The 23,734-nt window shown below is 39.1% G+C and overlaps 1 protein-coding gene across 1 annotated transcript in view; it reads left to right on the top strand.

Annotated features, from left to right (window-relative positions):
* The window catches only part of Prex2 (phosphatidylinositol-3,4,5-trisphosphate-dependent Rac exchange factor 2), a 315,395-nt gene that overhangs the window by 174,389 nt on the left and 117,272 nt on the right, over positions 1-23,734 (top strand). The window contains exons 24-30 of the mRNA NM_001393795.1: positions 2,380-2,602; positions 3,094-3,301; positions 15,440-15,619; positions 17,669-17,763; positions 18,373-18,455; positions 19,099-19,189; positions 20,004-20,132. Of these exons, the coding sequence (NP_001380724.1) occupies positions 2,380-2,602; positions 3,094-3,301; positions 15,440-15,619; positions 17,669-17,763; positions 18,373-18,455; positions 19,099-19,189; positions 20,004-20,132 (1,009 nt within the window). The remainder of the gene's footprint in view (positions 1-2,379; positions 2,603-3,093; positions 3,302-15,439; positions 15,620-17,668; positions 17,764-18,372; positions 18,456-19,098; positions 19,190-20,003; positions 20,133-23,734) is intronic.

The raw sequence follows: 23,734 nt of genomic DNA, 5'->3' as shown, positions 1-23,734 counted from the left end.
CTACGATTTCTCTCCAGGTATGGAGTCAGAAATTTGTGTTGGGATATGAATCAGAGATTCTACCTCACGGTCTCCAAACCTACCATCCCTAATCACCCTAGTACCTACTCCTACCTCTAACCCCTAATCACCACGTCCATCACCTTCCTAGACTTTAACAACATCTCTGATCACCCACCTTGTAGATCTAGTATGTGTTTGCTCCATGTGTATCATTCCATAAGCCTGTATATATGATTGTACCTTAGTAGTTGTTCTGTATAACAGTATCCACAGTGTTTACCTGTTCTACTGCAACAGGGTGTACTTCATAGGATAGGAGTTGTATCTCCAATGTTTAGCTCTGGGGCCTAAACAGACAGTTCCCTCTTTGTTTCTGACTGGATGGATAATTGGATGCTATCATGACATAACACAATTTACTGCTATGCCTATGTGTACCATGCAGCCTCAGCTAAGACTTTAATCTCCAAGTGAGAGTAGAAAGAACTTGGTATTGAACTTTCGCAACTAGCCTCTTTTAGATCCCGGACCTGTCTTGGCAGGAAAGTTATTATTAAAATGAGGATCTAGATTTGGATTTTCTCAAGGTCTTTGTTTCTTTTCAGTGTATACAGTCATATAGTTTGGAGGACTCATTAATAACATCCTCCACTTTGGGCCAGTTTCATTCTGATTCTTACTGTGCTGCTTGACTGAGCTATTTATCTAGAAATAATTCACAAATAGTTTAACCCACATATATACATATGCATGTTTATATAGTTATGTATCTGTATATACATATAAGAGAGGCTTTCACCCTGATAGTGAGCTTATACTTATGGAATATGGTGTTTTATATTACCATTGAATTTAAAGTGTCAGAAAGTGCAGTGGTAGTCTTAATTCTTGTTCTTTTCAAAGCCAAAACTATCAATCAGCTTATAGCATGAGAAGGTAGGATCATGGCTGTGGTTTTAGAAAGAAGACAGGGTTATTTAATCCGAACCTTCTGAGAGATAAGACACTAACTTGCTCAACATCATATCCAGTCCTGTAATAGAGTATTTTTACCAAGGCCAGAGGATATCACGGCCCTTGAAACCACAATTAAGTTGGACTCTATGGGTGCCTGCTTCTTGTATACAAGACTGTTACGCCATGGAGTTTTTATCTTGCTGCCTGAGTGAGAGTAAAAATTACTCCTAATTATGTGGAAGGCTATAAGTGCCTTATAATTTGTAGCCAGGGAAATGGAAGCTGGCCTAGAATTCACTGAAGTCTCCTGATGACTTTTTAGGTCCCAAAAAATGCTGAAGAGAAAGTGTCTGGCAATGAATCAGAAAATCTAGACATACCAAATGTTTTGTAGAAATCCCAGAGTGAGTAGGTAATATATGAGTAGAACTATGTTCACAACAGAAGGAGTTTAGGGCTCAAGGGGACAGAGTTCTTTGAAGAAGGGGAAGCATACTTAGTGGAACTAAGTATATTGGCCTCATAGACCACAGAAGGAACATATGGGGTCCATTGGAAACCTTCTGTGAGGTTAGGGTAGCAGTGTAGTCATACTTGGAAGTCACACATCATTTGAGTGGCACTTTATTGTCAATGGCATGAAAACAGAATACACAACTAACTTCTGGCTGATCCCACCTATACAGCCCAGCCATCTGGCAGGATGTATGGGAAGCCCAGCCATCCTGCCACTCTGGGCCAATACCTCTACAACTTGTTGCTGGGTCTCAACAGATTACTGCTTTGGGTGGGTTTCTGATGGTACTTAGGATAACCCCATTTTTTTCCAAATTTATTTATTATATATAAATACTGCGTAGCTGTCTTCAGACACACCAGAAGAGGGCATTGGATCCCATTACAGACAGTTGTGAGCCACCATGTGGTTGCTGGGAATGGAACTCAGGACCTCTGGAAGAGCAGTCAGTGCTCTTAACCGCTGAGCCATCTCTCCAGCCCGATAACCCCATTTATTTCCCACCCTTGACCAGCTCTAGCTAGCTATACTGTTTTATTGTCTTGCCTAGTTTCAAAACTCTGCTTCCTGCTCTAAGGTGTCTTCTAAGCAAGTCTTTCTATTTGGCTCTCTCAGTTCCTGGGACCCACGGGACCAAGTGCTAAGAAGCTCCATGTCACTGAGGTTCACTCTAACACCTAAGTCATCCTCCCAGCATCAGCTGAGACACATACAGTTGCTGCCCATATACTTTGGTTTATCGGAAGATTTGGGTTTGAAGTGCATTCCAACATTACAGTCTATTCTTACCTTGTTCATATAGACATGCCTCAATTTTCCTTTAGCCTTGTTAGGGAGGATGCACGTGAGGTGTCTGAGTCGTTGCTGTGAGCTCGACTGGTTCCCATTTCTTTAATTTGCAGTTCTCTCGGGTGCTGAAGAACAGAGCCTGGCCCACCTTTAAGCAGGCCAAAGCTAAGATGTCCCCGCTGCACAGCAGTGACTTCTGCCCTACCAACTGCCATGTGAATGTGATGGAAGTTTCTTATCCGAAAGCATCGGCTTCCCTGGGCAGCGCCTTCGGTGTGCAGCTCGATAGTAGGAAACACAATTCCCATGATAAGGAAAATAGGTCTGCAGACCCAGGTATTTTGTCAAGTCGTGAATATGAATTTAAGCAAATGTAAAGCTAGCTATGCCTGCATCGCAAAATGTGGTAGATTCCCAGTGTGCAAGGAAGCCATTGTTTTCATAAGGGAAAGATTCCTGGCAACACTTAAACAATCTGTAAAGACTATCGACACTTTACTGTTTCCCTTGAAGAAGGCCATTGCTCCTGCTCTCCTTATGTATGTGGCTTACCTTGCTGTGAAAAAATCTTACCCCAAATCATTCTCTGGCTTTGAGAACAATAGAGAAGGTACAGGAGAAGGGTGCATGAGGCTCCTGTGAATCATTGCAACAGGACAAGCAAATTAACTACATTTATAGACTTTAATAACAATACCTCACAAGTTTTAACTTCTGAATTAAGTTTAACATTTAATTGACATTTCCTTATACATGAGCTTGGGCTTCTAAAATGTGCTGGCCTCCACAAGCAAAAGTTAAATGATGGAATTCTTTCAACTCCTCAGGGAAACTGAGCCCCATGGTATACATTCAACACACAATCACAACCATGGCAGCCCCTTCAGGCCTGTCGCTGGGACACAAGGATGGCCATGGCCTCCGGTATTTGCTGAAAGAAGAAGACTTAGAAACTCAAGACATCTATCACAAACTCCTGGGCAAGCTGCAGACTGCACTGAAGGAGGTGGAGATGTGCGTTTGTCAAATCGATGAGTGAGTATGCTTTGTCATGCAAGAAGTTTGCTAAAACAAAAGAGTTATGCAAGGCATTGTTTTTGAAAAATGTGTTCATTATTGTGAAAATCTTTGTGCTGACCATAAAGATCTTTGCCATTCTATCCTATAAATGCGATAAAATGACAATTCATATGAATAGGTATGTTAAGTAATCATATAGTTTGAAGAGAAGGAATGAATCAAGAAGAACACTAAGTCATTATAAAACATTACACTGGAATATATTCAAAGCTGGGCCCAGCTACTATGCAGTCAAACAAGAGGATCACAAGTTCAAGGCCAAACTGGGCTACATAGGGAGCACAAGACCAGCCTAGGCAACTTAGCAAGATCCTGTCTCAAAATATAAAGTAGTAAAAAGGACCTGAGGGGTATAGAGAGGTAGAACATTTACCTACATGCATGAGACCCCGTGTTCAATTCCAAGTACCAAACAGGTGCACTTAAACATGTCCTCAGAGGGTATGACCATTCCCTTGTTGTGTTCTATTTTGTAGTTCAGGAATTGGTATTTGAGTATGTCTTTTGCAGAGACGTTCATATGTGGTACATAGTATTACATAACAAATACTTAGCATATATTGAGTTAAAGCAAAACTATGTGTTTCTAAGATTGATTCTTTTTTTCCTATTCTGACTGAATTAGTGGACCAGTAATTTGGAAGTTTTAGCAAAGATTGGACGGAGGAAGTTCACGAGCTCCTTTGTAAGCAGACTTTTTAATATTTGATACTTAGGATGCCTACGCTCCATAGAGGAGCATGTCATATTCTGATGTGTGGTTATGTCTTCATCTAGAAGTTCAGTACCATGGAGAACAAGTGGCTTTTGGAAAAGTTCAATTTCTCAGGCATAGAAGTGAATGCATAATAATAATAACAATAATAATAATAAATTTTATATGTTTAAAATGTATAAATTAATAAGAAAAGTAATCAACATAGTAGAAAATACGCTTACTCGTGTTTTCAAGGAGTGGATATTATTGAATATATTTAGACATGATGAGATTCTGAAAGTTATATAGAGCCCCGTATCCTATTGGCTTTATGAAGTTGTTGAATTGCTTACAGATGTGAAGTAAATAGTTTCCACACATACATCATCAACAGTTCCATGAACAACATTTTTTAGATGCAAAATATTTTGAGCATACTCCACACTTTCTTTTTAATATATTTTTATTTAGTCCTCTATCATATATTATATCCCAACCACAGTTTCCCCTCCCTCATGCCTTCCCATTCCACACCCTGTACCCCCACTCAATTCACTTAACCTTTATTTCTCTTCAGAAAAGGGCAGGGCTCTCAGGGATATGGGATATCAACCAAACATGGCATATCAAGTTGCAGTAAGACTATGCATGTCCCCCCATATTAAGGTTGGACAAGGCAAACTCAGTGTGAGGGAATGGGTCTCAGAAGCAGACAGAAGAGTCAGAGACAGTGTCTTCACCAACTATTAGGAGCTACATAGGAAGATCAAGCTACACAACCATAACAAATGCTGAGGGCCTAGATTACACCCATGCAGGCTCCCTGTTGGACGGGTCAGTCTCTGTGAGTCTCTGTGAGCCCAGGTTCATTCATTCTCTGAGTTTTCTTGTGGTGCCCTTGACCTCTCTGGCTCCTACCATCCTTCTTTCCCCTCTTTAGCAGGATTCCTGATTTCTACCTAATGATTGACTGGAGATCTCTGCATCTGTTTTCATCAATTGCTGGACGAAGCCTCTCTGTTGACAATAGGCTAGACAACAATCTATGAGTGTAGTAGAATATCATTAAGAGTCATTTCATGGGGCAGGAAAGAGGGTAAGAATCATTTCACGGGGCTCAGAGGTTAAGAACACTGCATGTTCTTCCAGTGGTCCTGAGTTCAATTTCCAGCAACTATGTGCTGGCTCCTAACCATCTGTCACATAATTTGTTGCAGGCACACATGATGGCAGAACACCGTATATAATAAATAAATAAATAAATAAATAAATAAATAAATAAATAAATAAATAAATAAATAAATAAATAAATACATCTTAAAGATGAAGCAGAACAACAGCAACAAAGAATCATTTCCTATAACTTTTTTTTTTGTCATTCGTGTTTGGTTCTATCTTAGGTTTCTGGATTTTCTAGCCTCTGGGTCCTGGCCCCCTAGGCAGTGATAGGCCTGAGCTCCCACTGTGTGATGGGTCTCAAGCTGTTCTAGTCACAGTTGGGGTCTTTCTCAATTTCTGTACCAACTCTACCCCAGCATATCTTGCAGGCAGATTCATGCTTCTCCAACTTGAGTTCTTCTTGCTACTTAGCTTCTCCAGGTCTATAGATTGAAGCCTTGTTACTCTTTACTTTACAGTAATATCCATTTATAAGTGACTGTATACCATGCTTGTCTTTCTGGGTCTGACTTTTCTCACTCAGGATGGTATTTTTCTAGTTCCATCCATTTGCCTACAGGTGACGTGGGGTTATTTCTTTTAACAATCGAGTAATATTACATTGTGTGAATGTACCCTATTTTCTTTCTCTATTCTTCAGTTGAGGGGCATCTAAGTTGTTTCCAGTTTCTATTATGTATAAAACTGCTATGAACATAGTTAAGTGTCCTTGTGGTAGGATGAAGCATCCTTTGAGTATATGCCGAGAGTGGTATAATATGGTCTTGAGGTAGATAGAAATACAATTTTTGAGACTGACTTATTTTCCAAATTGTGTCTCCTCGATCTCCTTCAATTGTCTTATTTTGCTAGGAAAGACTTCAACTACTATACAGAGAAGGTGTGGAGACAATGGACAACCATTCATTAATTCATTTAGTCAGTCAGTCAGTTAGTCAGTCAGTCAGTCAGTCAGTCCAGATTTTAGTGGAATTGATTTCAATTGAATTCCATTTAAATTGATGTTGGCTATGTGATTGCTCTAAACTGCCTTTACTATGTTGAAGTACATTATTATATCCAGAATCTCTTCAGGATATTGATTATGAAGTAGTATTTGATTTCTTCAAAGTCCTGTTTTGTATCAAATGAGGGGTAGTATTTTTGTCTTTAGCTTTCTTTTAATATGGTGGATTATACTTGAGATTTACAAACGTTAACTGGTTCTGAGAGTATTTGCATTTGTGTTTATAAGGGAAACTATTCCATAATTCCTTCCTTTGTTTTGGTTGGGTTTTGATAAGGTTTGGATGTCAGTCAAACTGGGGCCTCCTAAAATGAATTGAGCAGTGTTCCTTCTGTTTCAATTTTGTGAAATAATTTGATAAGTATTGGCATTAATTGTTTGAAATTCTGGTAGAATTCTGTGCTAATACCATCTGGTCTTGGGCTCTTTTTTCAGGGGGGCGGGCATTTAATCACTGCTTCTATTTTTGTAGGGGTTATAGTGCTGTTTAAATTTCTGTCTTATCTTGATTTAACTTTGCTAAGTGGTACCTATCAAGATAATTATACATTCTTTTAGATTTTTCAATTTGGAGGAGTACAGATTTTTAAAGAATGTCCTTATGATTCTTTGAAGTTCTTGTTGTCTATTGTTATATCTCCCTTTTTATTTCTAATTTTGTTAATTTGGTTGGTCTCTCTCCTCCTTTTTGTTAAATTGGATAAGGTCTGTCACTCTTACTAATTTTTTTTCAAAGAAACAACTATTTGTTTCATGGATTTTTAGTATAGCTTTGTTTATTTGTTTCTATTTTATTGGTTTCTAACCATAGTTTATTCCTTGTCATGTACTTCTTTTGAGTGTGATTTCTTTTCTTCTAAATTTTGTTCTTTCAGATATTCTCTTGTTAGTATACGATCTCTCTGCTTTTCTCCACTTTATTTTTATTTCTTATTTTTTTAATGTAAACTCTTAGTTCTATAGACTTGCACCTTAGAACTGTCTTCACTGTCTCTCTTAGTTTTATGTATTTTGTTTTTTGTTTGTTTGTTTGTTTTCATTCATTTCTGGAGGGAATTTAATTCTTTTCTTAATTTCTGTCTGGACCCATTTTAATTCAGAAAAGAGTTGTTTAGTTTCTGTTAATTTATAAGCTTTTTCCTGCTTCTGTAGTTGTTGATATCTAGCTTTAATCCATAGTCAGATAAGATGCAGGGGTGTTATTTCAATTTTTGTATATTTGTTGAGAATTGTGTTGTGTCCAAGTATGTGGTCAATTTTGGAGACAGTTCCTTGAGATTCAGAGAAGTAGGTATATTCTATTGTGTTTGAGTTAAATTTTCTGTAAATATCCATTAGTTTCATTTGTTACATGTCAGATAGGCCCAGCCTTCACTGTTTTTTCTGGATGACCCGTCTATTGATGAGCATAGAGTGTGGAAGCCTTCCAAGACCAGTGTGTGAGAGATCAGTATGGGACTTAAGTTGTGCTAGTCTTTATTTTACCAATTTGGGTGCCCTTGTGTTTGATGCACAGATGTTAAGAATTGCAATATCCTCTTAATGGATTTTTCCCTTTGATAAGTATATAGTGCTCTCCCCTGTCTCTTTCGATTAATTTTCAAGTCTATTTTGTCGAATATTAAATTGGCTACCCCAGCTTGCTTTTTAGGGCCATTTGTTTGGAAAATCTTTTTCCCAACCCTTTCTTCTGAGGTAATGTCAATCCTTGATGTTACAGTGTGTTTTTTTGAGTACAGCAGAATAATGAATCCTGTTTCTTTATCCATTCTGTTAGTTTCTCTCTTTTTATTGGGGAATTGAGACCATTTGATTCTGAGAGCTATCAGTGAGCAGTGTTTATTGTTTCCTGTTACTTTTTTTGGTGATGGTATTGATGGTGGCCTGTGTGCATGTGTGTGTGCATGTGTATGCATTGTGTGTGTGTGTGTGTGTGTGTGTGTGTGTGTGTGTGTGTGTGTGTGTGCTTTTTTGATTTCACTCTTCTGGGATTATGTATTCCCAGTGTTTTCTTGGATGTAGTTAGACATATATAACTTAAATTTGACTTGATTATGGAATCTCTTGTTTTCTTCATCTATAGTGAATAATAGTTTTGCTGGGTATAGTTGTCTGGACTGGCATCTGTGGACTCAGTGTCTGTGTACATCTGTCCAGGCTCTTCTGGCCTTTAGGGTTTCCATTGAGAAGTCAAGGTATAATTATAATATGTCTGCCCTTACATGTTGTCTGGTCTTTTTCTCTTGTAGCCTTTAATATTTTTTGTACATTTAGTATTTAGATTATTATGTACCAATGGCACTTACATTCTGGACCCAGTTGATTTGGTGTTCTGTATGCTTCTTTTACCTGGTTAGGCATCTCTTTCATTAGGTTAGGGAAATTTTCATCGATGGTTTCTTCTTTTAAATTTTGTTTCTTTGATCTAGATTTCTCTTTCTTTTTCCTTTTCCATTATTCTTGGGTTGTTTTTTTCATAGTGTACCAGGTTTCCTATATGTTTTAGGCCATGAGCTTTTTAGAATTAATATATCTATACAGGCTGTTTTAAGGTCTTTTTTTTCCCTCATGTTTCAGCTGTGTTAGAATATTCAGGACCTGCTGTGGTAGTGTTTCTGAAATCTAGCGGAGACATCTTGTCCTCGCTATTATTGATCCTGTATTTATTCTGGCGTCCAGGCATGTGGGAAGTAGAAGATTGTAATTCTGGGTGCTGACATCTGGCTTTCTCTTTGTTGGATGGGTGTTTATTCCCTTTGTTTCTGTTTTCTCTCTGGTTCTTAGGAGAGTATGATGCTTGTATTTTGCCTGGAAGGAAACTCTACTGCGGTCCTGATAGACATGTATACTAGGGCTTCTAGGTAAAACTTGTTTCTGAGTATCAGAAGTGGGCATTTAGTAAATAGGCTGGGTATTGGGGAAAGGATGTTCTACCAGGAACTGCTTATTTAATACCCTTGGAATGGAGGAAGAGTGAGGAGCAACCACATCAGACTGAGGTCTGCTGCAGAGCTGGAGATGAGGCTGTGGGATTGGGTATGGAGGAAGAGAGGGGAGAGGTGAGCATTTCCTGTTAACACACCTACTTCCCTGGCCAGAGTAGCCTGTGGGTTCCCAGGGAGTCCCTGCTGGAGCTGGGAGCTGGGATAAAGCAATGAGATGGTCAAAGGAGAATGGCAGGTAGGGGAAGATCTGTGAAAGTGACTAGATATGGAGTGGGTGAGGCTGCTGCAACGTTAAGGATCATGCTGGGGATTAGATATGGAACAAAAGAGGATGGGGTGGAGATCTCTGCTCAGCCTACCGCTTCCCTGGCTGGAGTACACGTAAATATATTTTGGGGGAGAGGGCATGAATTAAGGCATTGCTTCACTTGTTTTTTGATTCTTATATTTAAGGAACTAGTTTTAGCAATGGCTAGGTTTCAGTGAACTGAAACTAATTAAAATGATACATTTTCAATTGAAAGCCCCCGATTTTGTAATTGTGAAAAACTTTACTGAGTTCTCTGTGCTGAAAGAGCAACAAAAAATACACAATAGCTGGAGAAGGAAATTTGGTCTTCTTCATGAGCACCATGTAATTTAATTCTAAATATAAACATTTTCCACATAATTTTATCTGCAGCATGATCTCTTTAAAATAATACAGTTGTCCAAATGCCTGGGTTCCCTGTTGTCCTTAGTATTCAGAGATGCTGCAATGAGCTCCACCAGTTCTTTCAAAGGCTTGTTAGCAGACCGTTTTCTCACGGTGTAATGATCATTGTTCGTCAGGGTGAAGCAGCAGATGCTGAGACAGCAATAGGGATATTGCCTCAGAAGCTTCTTTAGCCAGCCAGCCCTCCTAGAGTTATCCATTCCTATGAGGGACCTGTTACTGAGGTTGTCTTACTTCGATATCTTTGTACCTTATCTCTCCATGACTCCTAGAAATCAAATTTCTATCAGCACATAGACATTTTACTAAGTCTTTCTACCTAGTTTCAGATCCAGAGATGGAAACTAGGTAACTTTCCTTTACAGTAATATGATATAAGAGGATGTAGCCAGTTTGATGAAGGCTTGGTGGTTTCTGTTACACTCTGAGAAGCAGAATGGTTTTTTGCCTTTAAATAAGTCTTTGGAGTTAGTTACGTTTGGATATAAATGAGAGGAGTTTATAATAGAGAGCTTGCATATCGTCATTAGCATAGGTTATGGGTGGTCCATGGTCAAGATGGGAATAATTCTTGTTTTGCAAGTAGCAGACACCCCAAGACTGAGTGAAGAGCTATACCTAGCAAGAAGTTAGTACTTAAGGACTTCCAATATTGATGGTGGAATTATGTTTGAACCCTTTTGCTGGTAAATGTACAACCAGAAGCATACCTTCCCCAAAACCATTCCATGTGCTTCTGCGGAGGGTGTACTGTGTTTTTATATGCACTGACATATTTCATTATTGCAGTGGTAACTGGGTGAGAGGATTTCTCCAAATTACCTCTCATTTAAATCTTTCCAAGACTCATTTGTGATTTTCTACTGTTTCAGCCATTTTCACCTGTTCACTCACCAGGGGCTTCCCCTGACATCAAAGTGCTGGCCAACTTTGCAGTTCATGAAACTAGAATCCAAATATTACCTTCCTTTTTGTCTGACTTTTTTCTCCACTTTTAGTACCTCATTAGCATGTTAGTTATGCCTCAGAATATGTCCCTGACTGTCATGCTAGACTGAGTCACTGTCATACCCAATGAGGACTAGTGTCACCAGAGTGTTTCCTAGCTGAGCCTCTCTACGATACATCCTACATTCAGCAGATGCCAGAGATATTCAGTGTGGTGAATTTGCCTAGTGCCCTGCTAAAACCGTACAGAGCATTACATTGCAGTTAAACTACACTTGTCATATAGCATACAATGGAGATTGTACCCCTAACCCTCAACACATAACAAAATCTCAAGATTCTCTAATGACTTACACAAAATGATAAAGGATTTGTGTGCAACTTGTACTCTTCCCTTTATCAAATCGGCTGTAGATTCATTATGATGTTTAATATAAATAAGTACTTGTCATACCCTACTGCTCAAGAAATAACAGAGAAAGTGTTGTACACATGTAGTACAGGTAGGATTTTTTAAGGAATATATTTTTAATGTGTAGTTGTTGATTGAGTCCATGGATATGGATATAGAACAGGCAGACCCAGACAGCCAACTATAGAATCAAGTATGCCTTTCTAGCCTATAAGCTTTTTGATCACTCACTCCAAGTTCATTTCACTGAACTCCAGCTTTGATACATGTAGCATGTAATTTTAAGAAGCATGCTTGGTCTGGCTAGACTCTGGGACCAGCCAACTCTGGGACCAGCAGCCACCTGCCTGTTCCTCCTAGCCAACACCTCTCCCACAAATGCTGGCTTTGCCTTTCCAGAGCTCCGAGATCAATCTCTTGCCAGCCAACCACAGCCAACTCTGCCAGTGTCCTCCCAGTCTGTCTCATCAAACAGCCAGCTTGTACCCCCCACCCCCAAGAACGCCTCCAGTTCCTCAGTGCCCGTTCCTCTGCTGCCTGCTTTCTCTTCCAGCTCACCTTAACACAGTGAATGAAAAACACTAGCCACCTTTATATTTGAAAACTGACCAGATAATTCAAAGGCTGGGCAAAGAATTTCCTGCCCCGTCTTTCATTGCCTCCATAGGCTGCAGAGGCCTACCAATGCCCTGAGAAACCCTTCTTATCAACTTCTCATCCTGGTCCTCTCTCCTTCTCTTTCTGTCCTACCTAGAAAATCTCACCTCCATATCTTTCCCCAGTGATTAGCTTCTGCTCTCTTTTTTAGCCAACCAACAATTAGGGAAATAATTAGGAAAAGAATCAGGGAAACTCCCCCCTATAGCTATACACTTTCTACCCCTGAAAAATGACAACTGCAATCCTACCTGAGGGTGCTCTGCTTGTGGACCCTGCATCTGAGGGGGTCTATAAGGCCAGTCCATCACTTTGACTTTCAGGGTCAAGCTATGAAAGATCCATAGACATAGGAAGAAAGTAGCCTTTCTGCTCATGTCTGGTTTCCACTCAACCAGATCACGGTGTAGTATCTCCCACAAAGGGACACTAAAGATCTCGCAGATTTAAAAAAACAAGGGTTTCTTTGCTCGTTCTTCAAGTCTATGGTGAGCCACAAGGTCACTATTGTGCATTGTCTTTACTCAGAGGAGTAGCTTAGGTAAAGGTGCCTCTTTACCTAGAATGCTACTGATTGTTCTGCAAGAGAAAGGAATGAGCTGGTTTTACTTAGTCATATGGAATCTACTGTAAGTAGTCATACACCACATCGATCCCCATCATCTTACATAGCTATAGCAATCCTCATAGACATGTTTATCCTCAGAGAACTAGGAAAGGATCTCCTCTCACTTGAACGTGCACACCAGTGACCACCTAACCTTTCCAGTATGTAAAACCCATGCAGAGATGGTAAATATTGCCTATTTTGCAAAGTGTATGTGTGTAATAATGCATGTCTGTCACTGCAATACCCCCTGCTGAAGTAGAGTTAACACTTACTTACAGCGTGGACTTACATGATTACATTTAAGAGTAATGAATTGAACTTCAGTGAATTAACACCAGGCCATATTTACTGTGTGTACTATGAGAACTCAACAAATGCTAGATGTTATGATGATGATATTTTACAACACAGGCAGATGTGTGATAATATACACAGAAGTCTTCATCAATCAGTGTTTAACCAATCAGTGTTTAACCCAGAGGAAATGTTCTGGGAGTGGGATTCTGCAGAGAAATTAATTAATTGGACCTTTTGTGGATAGCTGCATGTTCTCGATGGGTGAAAGCAAAGGGAATATTTTTTGCCTACACACAAACATATATACGCTTTATTGTTGCTTCTCACGATCTCGGAATGTTATGCCTGTGATTTTTCCTATCGTTTGTTTTATTTGTAAGCTTAAACACTTATTCCCATAGGGTCAGAGCAAGCACATTGCAATTGTTTAAAATGTGAATATAATTCTTATTACTGTGAGAAAACTACTCATGCTCAGGCCCATGACTTCTAATTTAAAATACCCACAAGCCCAGAAGGCTCCCTACGAGATGAGAACTCCTGCATGCCTTTCTTGCTTGGTATGCAGAGTTCATCTGTCTCTGCAGTAGGTGCTTGGGTAATTGGAGTTAGTCTAATGTTTTCATCTTTGGAGTGGGGGAAGGAGTAAGCAAATGTACAGTCTGTCTTACAAGCAAGCATCTTTTTCAATAGAGAAACTCTAAAATTAATTCATCCCTTTGGGTTCAAAGAGCATTTTGAGCAATGCAAGGCGTTCTCCAGTTTTCACTGGTGTCTAATGACTCTAAAATGCCACATGTTATTCAAGCATCAGCTTACAATGAGAAGTTTCCCTTCCAAACTATGAAATCGTGGGTCTCAGTTGAATCCAGCGGGCCATGCACGTGATGCATAAGCAAGCGCTCACTGTAGAGCCGCACCGAAGCCCAGCATCTTTTCTTCTATTTCTTTTCTAGAAGTTTGTGTTTGCCCCCATCTGAGGAACTACAAAGCTTGCTGTTTGTGGCCTCCTGCTGGTGAAACTGACATTCCAATGAAGCAGAGGCTTTAGTTCAATACTACATTCACACTACCATGAGCACAACATTGTTTTAATCAGTGAAATCTCTTTCTCTAGGTTTACTCAATGCACAGCATTGGATTTGTTGTCTAATATAAAATATATACGAGAGGTGTGGGCATTGTTGACCTGAAATTCCAAAAAAGAATGTTTGCATTACCACAAACAAATTAATATACACATAGCGTGCAATTGGTTGGAACTGAGTGTCATAGGCATTTTATAAATGTTACTGTGATTATTGGCTAGAGAAATCATTTATAGGCTGTTATTTCAGGTGTATTTTAATCCATCTTGCAAGTTTGTAGCATGCTGTTTGATAATAAACTCCAATTTGAATTTTGCCGAATTTTGATGTGTCTAACAGAAGCATGACCTAGTCAGACTTCTAGCCTTAACATCACAGTTGGCTTTTACTCAGGGCATTATACCCTCAAGCGGAACTGGAGGAGTCTTTGTTGTGCCAATTCGTGCATTTCATACTGGCTGGATTGAGAATGCAAGTGGCCCTGCCTCCTCTTGGCCTCATAGGGAATGCTTTCCTGCTTAGAATCTTTAAGTCAATGTGTCCAGAACACCTGCCTATTGTAACAGAAACTGATGATGTGGATTCTCCCTATTGAATAGGTAATGATGCAGACAGGCTTCAGAGAATATCTTTAATTTTACGTTAAGAGGATGAGCCAGTGAGGCTATTAAAGCCTGGTTAATGGTTGCAATTAGTAGTTTCTTGCATGAATTTTCCTGTGGAGGCAGGAACTAGTTAGTGTCTGAACTCCCAATATGGCACCAATGCCAGGCCAAAGAATTGGTTCTACTCAAGTCTATCTTGGTAAAAGAATGGTTGTATTTGTTGCTTATGGGGAAATATGCATGAAAGTTGCTTATAGGAGCAGGGATGACTCATGGCTGCATCAGGGAAAGGCCAGTCCTAGCATGGCGTGATGCCTAAAAAGAGCTGCATCCTTAGAATTACCAAAACAACTTGAAAGCAGCTCCATTGAAGGCTCATCTCTCTTCAGCCATCCATTGCTGGATTTAAAGCCTTTACTGAGGACTTGTGAATTGTTAGGTTTTAAGACCTTCCTGAACCTTGTAAGTTTCCTTAACCTGCTGAGCCTTATGAGCCTATTTCAATTTAGAGGAAATAGCTAAACTGTAATGCTAGTGGTACTAATGCAAGAGGAAATAGCTAACAAATATTATATACCAGAATGTTGCTCCCTTTTTATTCCCATTGCAACCATGAAAGCTAGTTACTTCTTATTCCCATCATCTAACTATCAGTGACCCACCATAATCGTTTCAGATAACAAAGCTGGTGGGGAAGGGCATACCAGGCTTTGAACCAGGATCAGGCTGATCGTGTGCTGTTCTGTTATTTCTGAGTACTGAACAGTAAATCTGAGCTTCCTACGATGCATTTTATACACAGATAGTATTTGACATGTATCACAGAAGCCTTCTGGAAATATTTGTAAGCTATCACATTTAGCAAATAAAAGACTTATCTGTTTTGTCTAGTTTCAAAACATGCACTTATGTTCTAAAAAATGTCACATTGCAGCCTTCTGTCTTCAATAACATATTCTCCTAAATTGGAGCGTAAGACAACAGAGTATGTGATACCAACGGACAGCGACAATGAAAAGGGAGAGAGAAATAGCAAACGTGTCTGTTTTAATGTAGCAGGAGATGAACAAGAGGATTCAGGTCATGATACAGTCAGCAACAGAGACTCTTACAGGTAAGCTGGTTCTCAATCTCATTTCATCAACAAACTCAAGTGAGAATACATATTTTTCTCAAAGACTTAAAAACTGTTAATGGTTGATTTTTATCAAAATAACCACCCATTTAAGAAGAACAACACTGTTCTCATTAACAATCCAGATTATTTAGAGAAAGCATTTCTCCTTCTAGCAGTGTAAACCTATTGTGGAGAGAGATGCCCTTATAGGCTGTGTAACTGTGTAATAGCAATTGCTAAAAATGTCTTTCTGGTCATAGTTCATTAGCTAGTAAATAGCTAATAGTCCTTTTCACCGTTTCCCTTTTCTTTTTCTGTATTGCACTTTCATGTCCAGCTTTGTGTTTGACTCCTCTCTGGGCTCTTCTTGTAGTAGTTAGCCGGGTAGTGCAAGCTACCACTGACTGCTGACTGGAACACCTGAGGACTGGGAAGGAAGGAGATGCTCCAGGCATGCATCCTTACCATGTAAATTGTCATCTTTCCTCTGTGTCTCCTTGTGTGACCTCCCATTATAGACCCCTTCTTAGAGAACGTAGTCATACTGGATTGAAACCCATCCTGATGACTGTGCAGGACTATGTCCTTCAATCTGGTCCCATTTTGATGTACTAATTATTAGATGTTAACTTCATCATTTCAGGTTAAACAGTCTGTTCAGTACCCCTCCCTGCTCAATGGCTCTTAGGAGTTCACCTCTGAGAGTGCTTTGTTCTTTAAAACCTCGTCTCCAGAATTTTCACTGAACATTTTTACAGCTAGTCACATGAACTATGTGTGCAGCTTCCTGTCCCTGGTTTCATTCATGTTAGTTAGAGGGAAAATGTTCAGTCTTGTTCACAGTGTTTTAAAATGGAAAAATCATATAAGTAATAATTAGATCAAAATTATTCTCATCACATAGTGTTATCTCATATTCATAATTGATAGTCTTTGAAATGCATAGTTTTAGCATTTTAGAATTTAAAATACTCTGCCACAGCAACCAGGAGTGATAGCATTCTGGTAGCCCCATTTAACACATCAGGAAGGAGAGGACCACGGAGTTATCTTCCTTAATCAGTCTGCTGTTCTAAATTTTTCTTTTTTCCAAAGAGGATTTTGACAATGACATCAAAGTTGATTATTCCTGGAAATGTATTTATGAATCAAACACTGATACTATTTCATTTACTTCTAGCTTCTGAAGGTACCACCATGCTTCATAATAGGAATCTGTAGTTTCTCTTCACTGGGAAATGACTTTTCTAAAAATACTTTGTACCTCATATCCTAGTTACCAGATAATTAAAATTACCCTCACAGTCTTCCTCTGGACTATGATAGAAAATTGAAATAAGAATTTAAAATCAAGTCTGTTTTCCTTATTACAAGGGGTTAAAAAATTCTCCTGCACTGTTTCTAAAATCCAAATTATTTTCATATCCAGCAGCATTGAAAACATTCTTTGTGTAGACATTCGTCATTTCTAGTGCTTTCCAGTGCTGTGTTTTCTGTGGAGACAGATGAGGTTTCTACTCTGGGGAGCTCCAGGTATCCCCAGTAAGTTATTCTTTAAACTAGTAGATAGGGTTGAAAGAGAAAAGTCATAAAACAGACTTTGTCTTTGTCAGAAACTTATCTAACCACTGTTATTAAATAGATAATGGAGAATCTCAGGTGGGCTGCCTCTTGGTTTTACAACCAGACAGTTTTAAAAACTCACTCAGGAATCAATTACATAGCAAGAAAATTTGAAAAGTTTGGATTTGAAAGAGTGCTTCTGAAAACTGAGATAAATTGAGTTGGACAGGTCTCTTTCTCATAACGTTATATGGAACACACTAATAAATGTGTCTGTGGCACAGGTTTATGTGATAAGAAATAGCAGGAGGAAGTGGGCATTCTTTCATTAGCACACACAGCAATGACTTTCACTATGACATTCAATCCCGCATCCCTCTGCTCTGCTCATGTATGGCCCTTACTACCCTCTCTTGCTATCACAGTGGGATACCAACCTGGGCGAGCATGTTCTTAAAGCAACATAAGGCTCTTTTTTTGCAGTGACTGCAACAGCAACAGGAATTCCATTGCCTCCTTCACGAGTATCTGCAGCAGCCAGTGCAGTTCCTACTTTCACAGTGATGAGATGGACTCAGGTGCGTGGGGTCGACAGCCATGGTCTTTGATGTTAGTAACATCCAAGATGCCTGTACGATGGGGATTAATTTCTTGATTCCACATGTATTTTCAATTTTATTAGCCATTCTCCATGGCCACCCATATTGCCTTGTGACTGAAAAAGTGAGTTTCCAAATCCCAGATATAAGAACAGCACATTGAAAAGTGTTATTAAACATATGGCTTCTGATCTTCCTGTTCATTGTGAAAGGTTCTAAGAACACTGGAAATCAGTTTTAGCAGAAACACTGGGCATGGATGCTTGAGAAGAGGTGTGAGAAGACATTCCAGCCTAAGGATGATTTTTAGAAGGCACAGATGCCTGAGAACCTTACATTAAGTCAGCGGGGAGAGGGGCGTCAGAAAAACACAGGTTGATACTCTGCTCCCTGTGATGGGCATTGCCTTGGTTATTTCAGAACCAAGATCCAACTTGATCCAACTGACTTTTCTGCTCCATGAAACCAGATACCATTTTTCCTGATGTGGGATAAGAGCTCATTTTGAATTGCTTGTATGTTATCAAGTATGAGACTATTTCAATGTGTTAAAAATGGGATGGGGGTTTTGGCTTATTTTTCACATAGGTGATGAGCTTCCAACCAGCATCCGGATATCTCATGATAAACAGGACAAGATCCACACTTGCCTGGAGCAGCTCTTCATCCAGGTATCATGGGACAGTGGGGGTCTTGTTTACAAATTAAAAGGTAGAAATCTTTCAGACGCAAAGAGCTTGGAAGGCGAATATAAATGTCTCCGTCTGTCTCTTCCTGTTTGCTTTAAAAGAGGCATTCTTACAAGTAACCTAAAGGAAGCTACGGGAGATGGCGTCTTGACTATTTGTGGGTTTCCTGAATGTTTCCTGGCTTCTTGCTTAGTGTTGGTTCTAGTTTTGAAAACTGCACAGTTGTCTTAACTTTCATGTTAGGAGTTTGCTTTTGAAAAATGTTCCATAATCATAATTAAAAGTTAGAGTATTGAAGGTTTGGGCACTTTGAAAATAATTCTGTGTTTTTTAAAAGTAAGTTCTAAGCTTTCACTTTCCTTGGTGAAGTAAATTTTTATTTGGTAACTGTTTATCGATTTATAAATGACTAGGAAGAATTGGAAATATTTAAGTGAGAAGATGAATTCATTTTGACATTTTGTTTAAAGATAAGCTTCACTAGCATTGTGGGTTTTCAGAACCACTTATTTAAGAAAAATATTTTATAAGATATATTCACATATGTGTATATATTTATTATCATTTATTCATTTATATCATGGATTGTGGATTAATATAATACTTGGAAATCTACCCTCAATAGTTGGATTCAATAACCAACCTCTTGAAAGGACGAGCTGTTGTAAGGGCCTTTGAGCAAACCAAGTATCTCACACCAGGTCGAGGATTACAAGGTAGGTCTGTGAACCCCCAGTGAACTAGACTGGTGGGGGGAGGGCGGCAATGGGGGGAGGGTTGGGAGGGGAATACCCATAAGGAAGGGGAGGGGGGAGGGGGATGTTTGCCCGGATACCAGGAAAGGGAATAACACTTGAAATGTATATAAGAAATACTCAAGTTAATAAAAAAAAATATCGAAAAAAAAAAAAAAACAAGGTAGGTCTGACATAAATGTCAGATGATTACATGAAATAGGCAACATAGTCATGAAGCAAAATCATAACATCAGAAGAAAATAATTCCTGTTTTTGTTCCATAATTCTCTATTTCTGTTTGGATCGTTTGTGAAAGATATTAAAAATCACTGTATTATCGTTTATAAACTTTTTATGTTTTTTTGAGTGTTTAAAACACTTGATTCTTCTAGATCAAAACCGGAAAGGCATGAATTAAAGACACAGAAGACTTAAGGTTTTTTTGCAGAGGAGTATGGTGCAGCTGGTCATATCCCATGCAGGGGAAGGGGCTCATGAGTGTAGAACTGGCAAGTGGACTTCAACACAGCAGTGCAGGCTTCACACATCTCTGGTTCAGCATTCACAATAGAGCTTCTGCCTATATTTGCTTCCTGGCTGGACTATCTATAAGAAAATAATATTGAGCTTTGGTTTTTAGAGTTAGCACACTTTCTGATGTGACTTCACTAAAGAAATTATGAATGCTATTCTAGACTAGTAAAATTGGCAAAAGCAAGCAAATTCTGAAGACAGTGTCCTTGACTGAGAATCCTCCGTTGACAATACTGAGAGCCTTTCCATGTCTGATTAGAATTCCAACAGGAAATGGAGGCAAAGCTGAGTTGCCCCAGGAGGTTGCGGCTCCACCTCAAGCAGGATCCTTGGAATCTTCCCAGCGGTGTCCGGGCTCTTGCACAGAGCTTCAGAAAATATGTTGAAGGTCAGTGGGGAAGGCAGGGCACATTGTGGTAAAGTGATACAGTGGTACCCTTGATCCTTGTTCTAAAGCAAATAAGAGGAACACAGTAGATGAGGGAGGAGGAGAGAGGGAAGGATTAGGCTTGAAGACACTGTGCACTGTATCATGGAGAGGATCCTGAAGGAACACAACATTGTGCATAGACAGATGAAACATCATGAGCTTCATAGTACGGAATTAGAAATAATCACAGAGAAAATGATAAGGAACGAACAAAAAGTACACAAAGCTTAAATTTTTATAGGAAGCCTAAAAAGTCTACTGTACAGCTATGTGGGAGTCTAATTAGCGTCACAGCTTCATCACTAGTTTTGAAAGTTTTGGCCTTGGCTGACGGTCGCTGGCTGCCATGACACATTTACATGGCATCCTGAAATTGTCACAACCTAAGTTAGAGATCAGGTCTGGAGCTGTGTTTTATTCTCACAGCTTTAAGACTACTACTGGACATGGTGGCAGAGAGCAGGGATACTGCTGAGCCTACTACCATGTGCAGGGTGGCTTCTCACGACACAGGATCATTTATCCCCAAATATTGACAGCACTGAATTTGAGAATTGTGCACAGCAAACATCATGCCCATGCTTATAGTTTTATGTCCTAGTTCTTCATTTGATACTCAGCTGGAATAGATGGTATTCAGCAGCATTCTAGTCAGAGTCCAACTTTAGGGTAAATTAGGAAAAGTGTCCTATTTTCCCATCAAAAGACCAGCTCCTCTCACCTGATAGAGTCTGGGCAGGCAGCTCTGCTTCTTCATTTGGTGAGTGTTATCCTGAGATACTAAGTCTTCTGCATACAAATACACCCAAATATGGCAGGTTTGAACGTTGAGTGGAGTAGAGAGGACATTTGGATGGATGTGGATGGAACAGGCCCCTAGAAAGTTAACAGATGTTTTATTCAATGATGAAATGTTTTGTTACTTGTGACTGGATTTCTTGGCTATATTTTAATTTTATGGCTTAATCTGTGGTTTCCTGGGACACTTATAACATCCCATGTGATGAAAATTCTAAATCAAGACTGCCCCGATTAATAAATATTTAAAAAATGAATGGGTTTTAAAGATACATTAGGGAATTGAAGCACATGCTTTAAGGAGGGGATGCCATATTTTCTTAAAATAGTTAACTCTCAGCAGCCTAATGAACTCAATAGTTATAAAATCATAGTTCTCACCATCTTTTGTGGTTTTGACCACAATAAAATAGATTTAAAACAGATTTAATAGCATTTGTATTTCAAATAAGCACAGTATTGATTATAAAAATACATATACTTCTGAAACTTTGTTTTGTTACTTAAAAAATGTATACATATATAATGTAGAAACAAACTTACTGAAAAAATACTTTTAAATCTTAAATTATTATCCCTAGTTGAATTTTTATATTCATTTTCCCTCAAGGCACACTTGGAAGTCATAGACTTAGTTAGATACTTAGTGATTGAGTTATCGTTTGCTTGTTCATTTGGTTGGTTGGTTGATTGATTGATTGATTGATTGATGTTGTGAACATTGGTACCACCCTTGGTCATGAGACTCAATAGCTAGTTTAGTCTGGCTGTATGTCCTAAGACTGTACAGGGCCTTTTGCAGACTTTAGTTCTATTTTCTAAGTGCATTTGATATGCACTTACAGTGGGTCAAACACCAATTGTCTTGTGTTAAATGACTCCTTAAAACACAATAAAAGCCAATTAATTTACCGTCCACTGCTACAGCCTGCTGCCTACTGGGCTGTTCCAGGGAGAGGGTAAGCTGCCATTATCTTCAAGACAGTTGTAATGTAGACTGTCCTCAGGTAACCTTCCCATCCATTACCACTTGCTTCAGTGTAATTTTCATCCTCCCTTTCAAACTGTTGGGAATGCTGTAATAGATGGAGCCTCATGGATACTAATAGGTAAAAATTTAACGTACTGATATAGGGCAACGAATGTGTGCCTTACATATGTAAGTCAACAGAGTGATTCCATTTACGTTCCCTGAGATCCAACTTATAAGTTATACCAAATATGGTATCAGAATAGCATGACACTGTGGCTTTTATTTAAGAATTGCTACATGCCATTCCAATGCTAGATGAGTATTTACTTATCTGTACAAAGCCTACTGAACTGGGAGAGGGTGGAGAAGATAATCGATAGTAGCTAAGTCAAATGGTGATCATTTATTAAGATGTCACAAAAATGGTCTCCTGCTTAATCCTTCAGCTAAGCACAGTCTCCAGTTACCAGCTACATTGAAGTGCATTTGCTTAAATTGTGCTCAGTTTCTATTACATGATTTTTCCTAGGAAGATTACAAAAAATGCCCCATTACCCCAGATAGGGCAATGGTGAGTCAAAGAAAGATTCTATCTCGATTCAGTCTAATGAACCAATGAGTTTATTGGGGCTGCTTACAGGAGCATGGGTAGCTCACAGGAGCTGGCAAGGGCCATCACCAGGAAGCCCACTCCAGCATGTGTGGTAGATGGCTGTGTTCCCTGCACAGCTTGCAGGCAGCCAGGTCACTGAAGAGCCTCCTCTCCCCTAAGGGGTTTCCTGCTGACACAGTCAATGGGAGAGCCTTTGGGAGTCTTCTAATTTTCTGAGCTTTTGGAATCTGCTAAGTTTCTTGTGAATTTAATAAGCATTCTCCCTCTAAGAGGGAGTATTTCACATGCTCTGTAAGTGCTAATATTTTCTCCTTGTCCTTTCTTTTAAAAATGACATTCTTTTAAAATCTATTTTCTTCCCATAAAGCTACTTTTTCTTCTTTCTTTCTTTTCTTTGTTTCAATATCTTAAGGCCCAATTTTCATTCTCTATCCTGCATTCACAAGGCTAATAATTTTCTATTTGTGTCTTTGTGTTTTCTGATGTGTATACCCTAATACCAAGTGTCTCATTAATAGTTTATTCTTCTACCCTAGAGCCTTGTCACAGCGATTTTCTCTTCGATGACTCAAACTCATCAGTCTAATTTTAGAAGCTACTTTGCACTTGAACTTCATAATTGTAGCCCAGTCCTAGTGTCTTAGTGTTATGATAACAATCTCTACCTGCTAGATGACTGCATTGTTTGCTACTCACTTTCTGATGCATTTCTTTGCTAGCATTATTTCCAAGGATGCTCTGTCTCCCTGCTGATCTAAGCATAAGTTTCTATGAAATGTTTTCTTGCTGTAAATCCTATATCAGCTTCAGTTAGTTTTAGGTTATAGTCGTAGCACCCTTTCTGTATATACAGCACTTCAAAAAACTTCCGAGGACAATACGTGTATTTCCTGATCATTTTTCCTAAATAAGCCATTATAAAGATAAAGTAGATATCATCTATGAGTGAACTGGTACTGAAAGTATTTATTAAAATTTCTAATGCCACAAAGCTGGGTTATAGTAACTTGGTTCTCAGTTCAATATGCATTTCTACCTCTGATATCCTTTTGTTTTCTCAGTCTTGTTTGTAAACCTTAATGCGCTTTGAAGGGCTGTCTGATTCTTGATCAGTTAAACCACCCCATTCTTTAACACCTGTAAGCCTACATAGGCCAGGATGCCTTGTAACCTTCT

This window comes from Rattus norvegicus, chromosome 5, assembly GCF_036323735.1.
Source record: "Rattus norvegicus strain BN/NHsdMcwi chromosome 5, GRCr8, whole genome shotgun sequence".
Lineage (NCBI taxonomy): Eukaryota > Metazoa > Chordata > Mammalia > Rodentia > Muridae > Rattus > Rattus norvegicus.
This window is presented reverse-complemented; position numbering and strand designations above follow the sequence as displayed.